Genomic DNA, 12,242 nt, shown 5'->3' with positions numbered 1-12,242 from the left:
ACGAAAATACTTTTTGGAAAAAAAAATAAAATAATTAACCAAATAGGGGTAAGGCACCATTGAATTTGGAGCAGCTTGGAAATTGGGATTTACTATCCTGTTTTTAAATAAATTTTAGCCTTATCATGATATATTGTTGTCTAAAGGGATAGCCGACGGTGGTGTAACTGAGCTAGGTTTTTCAGGACAATCTGTCCTTCCGGTGAGCGTCGGAATTTATTGATCAAATCCTATGAATCAAACACACAGTTTTACCAGAGCTTTCGACACTTATCGTGTCTTCCTCAGTGGTTCTTGGTTGGTCTTTTCTTTAGGATTTTTGTCACTAATTCCTCTACTTTCTTATGCATCAGTTTTGAATTTGGTTAGGAGCTAATTTTCTTCTTTCTTTATACTTTTCTTTTTCGTTTTTCCTGAGCCACTGAGGAAGACACGGTAAGTGTCGAAAGCTCTAGTAAAATTGTGTGTTTTATTCATAGGATTTGATCAACAAATTCCGACGCTCACCGGAAGGACAGATTGTCCTGAAAAACCTAGCTCAGTATCATGATATAGGTAATGTAGCTCCACAAACTAATTGGGAATCTACATTACATTATGAAAAGGCTCAATTCCATTTAAAAATAGGAGAGAAATACCAATTTTAAAGCTATCCTAAATTTGAAGGTGTCCTACTTCCCCCTAAATCTAATGAAAACCTTGTGATTTTAAAATGAGCAGTACAAATTGTATTAAAATTTGAATTCCGGACAAAATAATATTCGGAATAAAGAAATTTGAAAGATCGGACATAGACAAACTATAGTAATAAATTAGAAACCATTTTATTACTATTGATGAATAATGCTATTGGAAGATTATTTATTTGATTTGGTGTATTAAGTTTTAAGAGAGTTATGCGAACTTTAAATTGGTTTGTCCCAAATTCTGCGTTAGCTGGAATTCTAAATTTTATCCTAGCGTAAATCGGGTAAAACCGAGCAATGAGGAATCATTTCTAATTCGGAATTTTGAGATTTCTTTATTGTTTCCGATGGGCAAATACGAAAAGAAGATTACGAAGGAGTAGAAGCCTTACACTCAAGAAAACTTCTTTGTAATCATTTTCTTTTACCCAACAAAAATAGTGAGGAAATCTCAAAATTCCGAATTAGAAATAATATATTTAAGCTCTGAAAAATAAGGCCGGTTTTAGTGTATTTTTTTCCCTGTTTTCGTAGATATCTCCGAAACTACGTAGTTTGCCAATTTGGGGTTTTCGGTTGCCTCTTCGTTATTAAATTGGCTTTTGTTTTGTATTAGTATTTTTTGCTAATTCATCCTACAATGACAGAAAACAGCTAATAAATTCAAAAGTTCTTTCGGTTCGCTAAAAACATATGGGAAACATAGGAAATGTCATGCCCCTGATATGGAACTATTTACAGAAAAACATTCAGCTTTTATAAAAATTGTCAGAAATATTTTATTCTATAACTTTAAGATGAGTCGTAGATTTTTTATATCAACGCATATCATTAAACAATTTCTCTACTTCTCTACTAAGAAAACTACTAGAAGTTCTCTACTAAGTATAAATTGTACAAGGCAAGGGCCCATCAAGCCTAATAAAAAGTGAAGCTATTTTTCACTTTTCCTTGGAAAAATTTTGTAGATATTGCACCGCGACTTAAAGAAATTTGCTCGTAGTTCTTCTATTACTTCGGCGAATATTATGAAATATGTATTTTTAGGTGACTTTTAATGCACGATTTCGAAATATATCAGACTGATAAGTCAATTCTCTTTAGGAAAAAACTTGTCAATAGTCTTCAGTGTCTCTATACAAAAATGCATGGAAAAATGAAATGTCGAGAGGCCCTTGGTACAGGGAGTAAAATTTAAATTCCTCTAAATAAATTTTTGAATTTATGTTCAACTAAGATTTACATTTTACATATTCAGTGCGTGGAAGATATTTTTAAATTAAAACGACAGAAGATTTCGGAAAAATAGAAAAAAAACACGTCTCTAAAAAATTACACTAATTTTACGAGATTTTTCTAATTTTAAGAGATAGCAGAAGACCAGTAAAGTAGACCTTGATTACGTTTTAAATGAATGATTGGATACTTTGATGCTAAACCTTGAGAATACTTAACCTGTAAAATTTGACGATAAAGGATCATGTAAAGAAAAATTTATACAAAAAATTTCACAAAAAATTAATTCTTAAATCTTGATCCTAAACTCTCTATGTCCGATAGTTTAAACGGAACCTTTACCGCTAAATTTTACTGGCTGAATGTTCTCGAGGACGAGCCTAAGTTCATTAGCTTTACCGTTTTTTCCATTTCTATTTGCCTTTCAATAGTTTGTTTTATAAAAGGAAAACTTTTGGTTATTATACCTAAGGATTTTGAGGTTCTCTTCTGTATGTATCTTCCGAAGTCTTGTGTAAAATGCTTCTAAACAAAGCAAAATACTCCTAGACTAAACACAAGCATGAGTATACACAGAAATATTTTGCAGTATTGCTTGCATTCCAAGAAATAAAACTAAGAATAAAAAAAATTTTAAATGTTCTTGAAAGAGACAGTTTAAGATCGGGTTTATCTCTAAAATCGGTTTAAAACCGTCTCGAGAATAGAGTGGTTAACCGTTTTTTCGGTAAACGGGTAACCGTTGTTGGTATTGCTACTTCTAAGGAATATGACCTTTATTGGGATGTACCTTATTCTTTATCATGTTAAATGTGTTAAGTCCTTCCTTAATTTGAAACAGTTAGGATAAATGAGCCAAATTTCGGCATAGTTGCATGCAAACCTCAAAGTCTCAAGTTTGAAATGTAATATTTTAAATACAAATTGATTTTTTTTATTCTTCCTTCTGAAAAAGTGTTGCTTGGGACCTTGTAAAGAGTTTACCGTCTTTACTCTAAAATCATTTTTAATATATTTTAAAATGAATAAAAATAAAGAAATAGCTTTGGTTCCCTATTTCGGCCACCTTTATTCTCAGAGTTCCTTGCCCTTCGGGAATTCTTCCAATATCTTTTTCACGTCATCTCGTTTGTCGAAGTTACATTTTTTGTTATTCTTTTGCATTGTATTATCTCTAGAGTACGTAAAATCTAAAAGTTCATGGAAATTCGAGGAAGAAAAAAGGTGGCCGAAATTGCAAGCTGGCCGGAATTCGGCACACTTACCCTATATAGGTTTGTTCTGGAGTTTTTACAATAAGCATCCCTTCAACAAAATTGAAATTTTATAGACATTAACGATGATGGTCATTGATTACGAGGAAGGCAAGGCCTTCAATTATTTTTGAGTGAAACCTAGATAAAGGTTTCAATAGCATCTTCTTGAAAAATATGGGATTTGTGTAAAAGCTTACAAATAACTGAGTTATCCATCATAACAAATCAATTAATAATAATAATGGTGACGCAACGTTCAATAGAGGAGCTAGGCCTTCCCGCACAGAGAGATCGGAATATGCATTATTTTTTATTCCTATACAAGGATACGATTTTATCAATCTCATGCCCTGTGGAATCAAGTGCAGAACTCACAGGATGTAATTCGAACATCTTTAATGTCAGAAAATTCCTGGTGACCAACCCCCTGGCAAGTTGCCTGAAATTTGAAGTCACTTTATCATACTTAGATTTAAATTTATATGGGAATTTTTTTGCACTCGTTACCGTTATGCTAAATATTTAAAAAGTGAGAAGTTTTCCCGTATTATAAGATACCTTTGCGTATGGAGGGATAACTATACTAAATTTTTGTTCAAATAAATTTTTTCCTCGGAGCACTGTGAGCTGAGTCCGAGACCAATTTAGGAATTGGCTTCAAATAGCTCCATATATAAAGGCCAACTTGCCAGGAGCTCGCTGGTGACCTATCCTAGAACGAATACTCTTACTACTTGATCCATTGAGTGCCCAAGAAATCATATAATAAAAATATGAATAGCCCAAATTCTAATATTATTAAGCAATATATTCTAATATTTTAATACAAACTCTATGAATTATTTTTCATGACTAAAATTTGATAGGGTAAGTGTGCCAAATTCCGGCCAGCTTGCAATTTCGGCCACCTTTTTTGTTCCTCGAATTTCCATGAACTTTTAGATTTTACGTACTCTAGAGATTATACAATGCAAAAGAATAACAAAAAATTTAGCTTCGACAAACGAGATGACGTGAAAAAGGCATTGGAAGAATTCCTGAAGGGCAAGGAAATATGAGAATGAAGGTGGCCGAAATAGGGCACCAAAGCTATGTCTATATTTTTATTCATTTTAAAATGTATTTAAGAATGATTTTTGGGTAAATAAAGACGATAAACTGTCTACAAGGTTCTAAGCAACACTCCTTAAGTAGAAGGAATAAAAAAAAATCAATTTCTATTAAAGATATTACATTTCAAAGTTGAGACTTTGACGCTTGCATGCAACTATGCCGAAATTTGGCACACTTACCCTATAGGGTTAGAGAGCTGTTTGCTGTTAAATCAATTTATTATAGCATAGAATTTATTAAATTTTCACAACTTTTTTTCGTGATGTTACTCTCGATGAATAAGTGATTACCTTTACTACAGCTTGGTAAATTTACACGTCCATTGGAGTTTTAACTGTGTTAAACTTGCTGATCTTCAGTATACTTCATGGGGCCTCGATCAGCAGTTTCCATCGAAATATTCTTATTACCATAAAAGTCGCCACCATTCCTTGGGAAATTGAAAAATCTAAATCAAGAGCGATAACTCTCAAAATTCAATGATTCAAAGTCATAACTTATCAAGGATTACAGTAAGATCAAAAACCACAAAAAACACATAAAGCAATTTCTTAAGAGGTTTTAAGACTTTCAAATTTCGTTATATTCGCAATGTATCGCTTTATTAAACATAAAATAATACACCAAGTCTGTTCTAATTCTGTGTCTTTATAGCCTGAGTGAATTTCGTTTTCGCAAAAGCTTAGTAAAATTATTTAAATCAACAATATTGCTCAACAGTGTAAGAAATTTCTGACCAAAAACCCATTAAGATAGACATTCTCATACTTTTGTTTCTTCGTCTGAGCTGGTGGTTGTCTCTTGACCATTTTCCAGAGTTTCTTGGATGGACGATGGTTCTCCATTGAGAATTTGAGTATTTTCTCTAAGTCCTTCTGGTGCTCCTTTGGCTCCTTGACTCTGCTCCAATTTGGAGTCAGCATCCAAAGAAATAGGGAGATTCACCTGGAATGGACCACTTGTGTCGTAGGAATCATAATCGTAGATCTCATCGTCATCCATTTGGATATTGGTAGATGCCAAAATGGATTGGAGTCGATTGGCCAGGAGATCATTGGGATCAATGCTCACCACCCTAATGCACTGACCACGATGATCAACCTTGAAACCTGTGGGACAGGGAAGGGATTCATTGCGAAAATTTGGAGCAATGAATATAGACTTTGGTGTAATTTTGCGGGTCATGTCGTTGTAGAGAGGATTGCGTGAATCCACCGTGAGCCATGCTTCCCACGCCAGATGATCCGGATTGCTCGCCAGGGGTTTCGAAGTTACTGGCAGGGATGCCACTTCCCCAAGCAGATGCGAGCAGAGAGCGTAGAAGATCACAATCAGTGGATTTAGCGTCATTTCTTATCTTCACTTCATTGCATCAGATTCCAACTGCAGCTTTCTGTCATCTCTGGAGATTCCCTATGTATCTGCAAAATAATAAAGAAAAAAAGTCCCATCTAATTAACCTTCAGTTGATTGGATTTATTAATCAAAACATCTTATTATTGAGTGTCGATTTCAGAATGATTGGTTGTTATATTCAATTTAAGCATTGTTCAGCTCGTGGCTTCTCAATGTCTGCGCTCAATCAGACAAATTGGCAAAAATTGACATGATTTCATATTACAATCATTGATTTGTTGTTGTAACAATGTCGTGGCATTGAAATGCTTTGGTGTGGCTCGTGATCAAGAGCGCAGAGCTTGAACTTTAGTGGAACAATTTGCTTCCAAAATACCTTATGTTGAGAGCAACTTCTTTGTCTCTTCCTCATTTCTCTGTCCATCATCGTGATTTTGAGCGTCAATCTTTCGATAAATAAATTGGTGATATTTGGGTTATATGGCTATATCTTCAATCATCAAGAAAACCATCAATGACCAGTGAATCTCACATTGTACCCAATTCCGGGGCAGAAAATGTGTTTAGTTTAATCGTGACTTGACCCAGCATCCAAGAAAGAGAAAGAGAGAAACTTTAATTTAACCCATTGAGAAACTCATGGTTGTAATTATCAGAAATTGTAGAATCACCTTTGTCTTTTTCTAAGACGTTCCCAATTATTGCAATGCAAAAAACTTGTAAGTTTTTCCGGTCTATGCACCGAAAAAAACAAGAATGTAATTGAACTTGAAAAAGTTAATGAATTTATTTCATTTTGTATTTATAATAGACTTGGTAAAAATTACAAATTCATTTTTTACTTAGTAATCAGCTGTTTATGAAATTCTTAATTTTGATCTCAAAAAGCGTTTACGTAAATAGTTAAATCAATTTTTTATTCATGTTAGGGGGATGTGAGGCTACATTGAAATCGTTATTATGTAAAATTTATGTAATTTTACACAAATTGTGTAAAATATACACAATTGTGTAGTTTTTAGTTTCGACGAAGGAAAAAAGGGAATTGAAAAATTTCTACCTCGAAGTTTTAATAACTAATCAGAAGCGTTAGCTAAGGTGCCGACAATTTTCGAAGATATCCCAAGTTTCACGTAAGTTACCCTGCTTTACAGGGTTTCTGAGGTTTCTTCAAAATTTCCCAGATTTCCCAATGTTTTCAGGGGCTAAACCGGATTATACACAGAAAAAATATTTTGTAAAAATGTTCGTAAATGTTTGTGAATTCCTATGGGGGAGTTACGAAATGCTCGTGAATCGTATAACCCACAAACATGTTCGTAAAAGTTTGTAATTTTTTCACAAATATTGTTCGTAACATGATCACTTGACGATGATTTTTTGTATTTTTACAAACATTTGTTCGTAAATGTTCGTAAACACACAAAAATGTTTGTAAAATTTTGTCATTTGTTCGTAAATGTTTGTTTTCCTGTCGAACATTTTACGAACATTAACGAACAAATGAAAAAAATTACGAACATTTTTTATGCGTTTACGAACATTTACGAACAAATGTTTGTAAAAGTACAAACAATGTTCGTCAAATAATCATGTTACGAACAATGTTTGTGAAAAAGTACAAACTTTCACGAACATGTTTGTGGGTTATACGATTTACAAGCATTTCGTAACTCCCCCATAGCAATTCACAAACATTTACGAACATTTTTACAAAATATTTTTTTCTGTGTAGGAGTTGCTGCGAGCCCTTGAACATTTTTCAAATTCTCGACAATTTTCCGGGTTACCGTTGAGTATTTCCCAAAAATTTTCTGGAATCCCGATAACTCTTGCAAATGTCTCGGGTTTCTGAGGAATTTTTAATCATTTTTTGTCTTTAATTATTATTTTTTATATATTTTTTTATTTATCAAACATATATTGAATATTAAAAAATAATATTTCTTTCTTTAAATATTTGTAGTTAGACATTATATCCATATTTCTATTCGTTAATAAAAAAGTATGCTAAAGTAAATTAAAGTTAGTTTAATAAATGTTTTGTTTGATTGAACAATTTCTTCTTTTCGGTGCATACACGATCGCCCTTGTTTATTGTACAATGTTACGTCTCAAACAAAAATTAAGGAAAAACAAAACTGTTATAAAAAGTCAAATTAATTATTATGATAAGAAAAGTCGCAATGTAATGTATAGTTTTAAGTCCAACCACTCACAACTCCAGCATCAACACAAATTGATTGATAATCTTCTGATCTTCTGAGGTCATGTATGTTTTTTTTTATTATGCCTTCTCTTTTCTAACACATTCAACAATGTTTGAAATCGATGACGACCCAGTTCATTCAATTCATTGCCTCAATTCAATAAATTTTATTTATATTCCTCAATATGCAAGTGTACGACTTTTGAGATTATGTACATTACTGCTAATAGAATCAATAAATTTATTGGTAAAATTTAAAATGTATCTCAAGGTATTTAGAGTTGATTAAATTCGTGATTTCTATAAATCACGTTCAAACTGTTGTTGTGTTCTTTTTTTCTAAATATACACAACTTTAACAATTGAAAGAAAATTACTAATTTCTAAGAAATCCTCAGTGTTTCCTCATTTTATGTTTCTTTCATTTAAAGAACTTACAAAACTGCGCGCCAACTCTTTGTAAGTGAATGAATGAATTTTACATCACATTGTTCTTCTCATTTTTATGTTCTAATAAGCCACATTCTATTTTCTTCAGTTCTTTCTGTGGTCGGGAGCTTGTTAGCAAAGCTTTAAAGAAAAGATTGCTAGAATAGATATTCACGAATTTGTGATTATATAGCAAAAACAAAAAATTACCAGATATTATGTATACACATATACACAAATCCACTGAGAATTTATATATTGCTCAATGATCTTGATATATTTCATCGTGACAGAGAAATCCTCCAGAATTACAAGTGTATTTTGAGAAAGCCGTTTACACTGCACACTACTGGCTGAGTGGCAAAGAAATCTTGAGCAGAATCATTCAGAAAGCGAAAATATTAACGGTTTATCACAAGAATACTCTCTTAAATAGACAAGTGTCTTATAAATAAAGTTATTCTGCAAAAGAAAGTTTCAATCGTGTATCTTTTCACTGATACTCTTGACTCTTGAAAATTCATGAGTACCCGCTCTTGTTTTCCCATCATGCAAAATTAAAAGTTTCAATTGAATTAAATTTGAAATAACACTGATTAATTTCATTTTAATCAACTCTGAATTAAGCTACAATTGAGAAAGTGCAGGATAAAATCGTACAAAAGCCTGAAAAATGTTGATTGTCAGTCGTAAGTGTGGTTATGTTACACATAACCTAGAAACTCAAAGACTTTAAATTAAGCTCTCCTTCATTTTAGATATTAAAAAGTTTTTTTTTACGCTCTGGCGGTCAAATAAAGAAATTTCATACGCTTTTGCGAAGATTTTAATTGTTTATCAAAAATAAAAATCAGTTTTTCTAGGTTATGTTTCAAGTAACAAAATATTTTTAAAGAACAAGAATAGATACAAAATCATTGCGATTTTACAATTCATATTCTGTTCGAAGGATATAAAAACTCCTAGATAAAGCAATCTACATGTAATTAAATATTTAGTTATTTAGTTTCGTTTAATCTCACAAATTATTTTGGTTTTGGAGAGTTATTTGAATGGCTAACAATTACCATAACCTTGATTTTTTGGCCAACATTTAACTTTTTCCCTATGAGAGTTTTTTTTAATATTTTAAAAAGGTAATTACGACACATTTTGGAAAAAGTATTCAACTTGTACCTTTAACTTCTTCAAAACCAAATTTATCACTGTTATTTAGTAGGGGAGACTGGGGCAAAAAGTAACAAAACGGTTATTTTATTTTTTACAAGCTACCCTAGCGCCTCAGAAATTTCTAATTAGTGCAGTTTTATAGGAAATTTACCGCTCTACAACTTTATGAAAGTTATTTCCCTCTATTTTGTAAGGAAATACATTTATCGAGCTGTTTTCTAAAAGGTAATTTTGTGACCATTCTCAAAAATGCTGGGGCAAATTGTACCAGGTATGAGATATTATCACATTTTGATTTGTTTTATTACGAGCTGTCGTAAATTTAAAAAAAAAAATAGCTAGGTGACATATTTTCATAGGAAATTTATTCCTCTACACCTTTTTAAAACACAGTTTTCTCTATCTGGACGAGAAAAGCGCTTTTCAAGCTATTTTTTGAAAAACACACAAGAGACTGCTAATCGTCTGACCAATACAAGCAAAAAGCGGCGAGACGCGAAAATAACGTTTCTTTTCGCCGTGAGATATCAGAAATTGCTTCGGTCTTTGTTACTTTTTGCTCCATACCTTTTGTTACTTTTTACCCCAAGTGGTCATTTTTAATAAAAGAATTTCTGAAGAAAAGAATCTTTGTAAAATTCTAAAATAGATAGTGGTTTTGTATTCAAAGAATTCAAATCATTTAGGAAATATTTACCAGTGCATCAATTTTGAAAAATAAGTAGGTCAAAATTGATATCTGCTGTAAGGAAAACATTTTAAAAATAGGGCTAAAAATTTCAATATTTTTCATTTTCTGAATTCCTTATTCGAATTCTAAGAAACTTACGACTTTGAAGAAGGTCTATGGAGGCCATCTATGGAAAAAATTTTAAACCGCTATCCCTTTTATCTTGGAAGATATTGAATTTTGTAATTTTCAATTTGTGACTTTTTACCCCAGTCTCCCCTATGGCATCCAAATGGAAATAAATAACATGATCGGTGGCTGAACTGAACTGATGGAACACATCTCCGATGGGTGGTGGATTGGAGCCTCTTTGATCTTTGTATCATAAATTACATTTAAGACAATTTTAAGAATAAAAGCAATGTAGTACCATCTAAGACTAATTCAAGATAATATGTTACTAGAATTGTCTCATTTTGATACATTTGATAAGTAGGAGAAATTGTGGGACAGTAGAACACATGGGGTAGGCTACTTCAGAGGACAAGACCTATATGGATTCATAAATACTATAAGAGTCCTTGTCCACTGAAGAATTGGTCGATGTAAGTCAAATTAATGTAGATATAAAAATCAGTGCAGTACGGCCATTAATGTGTAAGGTTCCCGTCTTAAATTTTTATTGTTTTTCCTCAGTATTTGGGAGATATTTTAATTTTATAGATTGATGATTTTGGTATATATTTTTGTGGACGTTTTTGGTTTTTAAAGGATTTTCTACACAGGATACTGGTCAGAATAGGCCTAAAGGCCTAAGACCTTGGTAAGGGGGGACAGGTAAGGGGGGAAACAAAAAAAAATAAATAAAAATCAGTGTTTGCAGCTACCCCATGTACATATGGCCCAGTTTTCCCCAGTTGTTTTACTACTACTTAAATTTATGGCATTGCATTAAATTAAGTTACTTGCAGATGCAGGTAAATTTGTACGCCTGGGTTACATAAGCTTTTCTTTAATTTTCTTTTTACCATCTTAAAATACACTTAAGGGAAATTGGGGCACCACCAAACACGGGGTAGCACCAAACACTAATTTTTATTTTTAAACTACTAGGACTATCTCGACCATTTCTTCAATGGACAAGTATTTCTATAATGCCTATAAATTCCTATAGGCCTTGTCCTCAGAAGTCGAATATCTGATTAAAAAATCGCAGCGTTTGGTGCCCCAGTTTTCCCTATATCACTTTTAAGTTCTAGAATTAAAGAAAAGCTTACGAAAAACTGGCTTGTAAAGCACTCGCATTATTAAACGCTTAATAATTATCCATTATGTTATCCTGGAGGGTTTCGGTCAAAATTCTGAAAAAAAATCTCGAAAGCCAAAATGACGAACGCCAAAATCCCTAAAGTCAAAATTCCGAATGATAGAATTCGGAATGGGCCAAATCCCGAAAGCCAAAATCCGGAATTCTTAAAAGTATCATAGCTACTCCCACGATTGCACCAGCGAGCGCCTGCTGGAGGCAAAGGAAAAATTTCTGTGTCTTGGGAAATTATTTTATACATTATCCTCTATATAATTTCATCCCTTTCAGAATCGGGATTTTGGCTTTCGTGATTTTGGCTGCCTCCGACCCAAGCTGTGCTCGATGTTCACTTCCAATGTTACGGCGTTATCACACTGGCACATTAAAATTTTAATGTGATTCACATTAATTGTCGCTTGTGAGTGTCCAAATATGTTATTTGTGTCTTTGAGTCACTTAATATTTGGGGTTTTTCTATTTATTGATAAAGAAGTGGACTTGGCCTGCAAAAATAAGTTTAAATTTACTCATCGTAATCGCATTAAAAATCGCATTAATGCTATAAATCAATTTATATCAAATTTTGCGGGCCAAGTCTACCTTTTTATCAACAAATAGATCAAATCTTGAATGTAAAATTATTGAAACACACAAATTACACATTTGGACTCTCACCAGCGACAATTAATTTGAATCATATTAAAATTTTAATGTGCAAGTGTGATAACACAGTTAGACGCAGTAATCTTAATTCGTTCAAATAATTTATGTCCTTAATACATTTTTAGCAAGTTCAAGCATTCTGCAA

At 32.6% G+C, this 12,242-nt stretch overlaps 1 protein-coding gene across 14 annotated transcripts in view; it reads right to left on the bottom strand.

Moving 5' to 3' along the window:
- Window positions 1–12,242, bottom strand: part of LOC129802758 (uncharacterized) — a 66,111-nt gene that overhangs the window by 4,368 nt on the left and 49,501 nt on the right. For all 14 annotated transcript variants that reach the window (XR_008751816.1, XR_008751815.1, XM_055848815.1 and 11 more), the window contains one exon: window positions 5,060–5,712. Coding sequence is in view for 12 of the 14 variants with exons in the window: in XM_055848815.1 (XP_055704790.1) it covers window positions 5,060–5,641 (582 nt within the window). In the remaining 2 variants the exon portion in view is untranslated. The remainder of the gene's footprint in view (window positions 1–5,059; window positions 5,713–12,242) is intronic.

Source organism: Phlebotomus papatasi, chromosome 2 (assembly GCF_024763615.1).
Source record: "Phlebotomus papatasi isolate M1 chromosome 2, Ppap_2.1, whole genome shotgun sequence".
In the NCBI taxonomy this organism is placed as follows: Eukaryota; Metazoa; Arthropoda; class Insecta; order Diptera; family Psychodidae; genus Phlebotomus; species Phlebotomus papatasi.
This window is presented reverse-complemented; position numbering and strand designations above follow the sequence as displayed.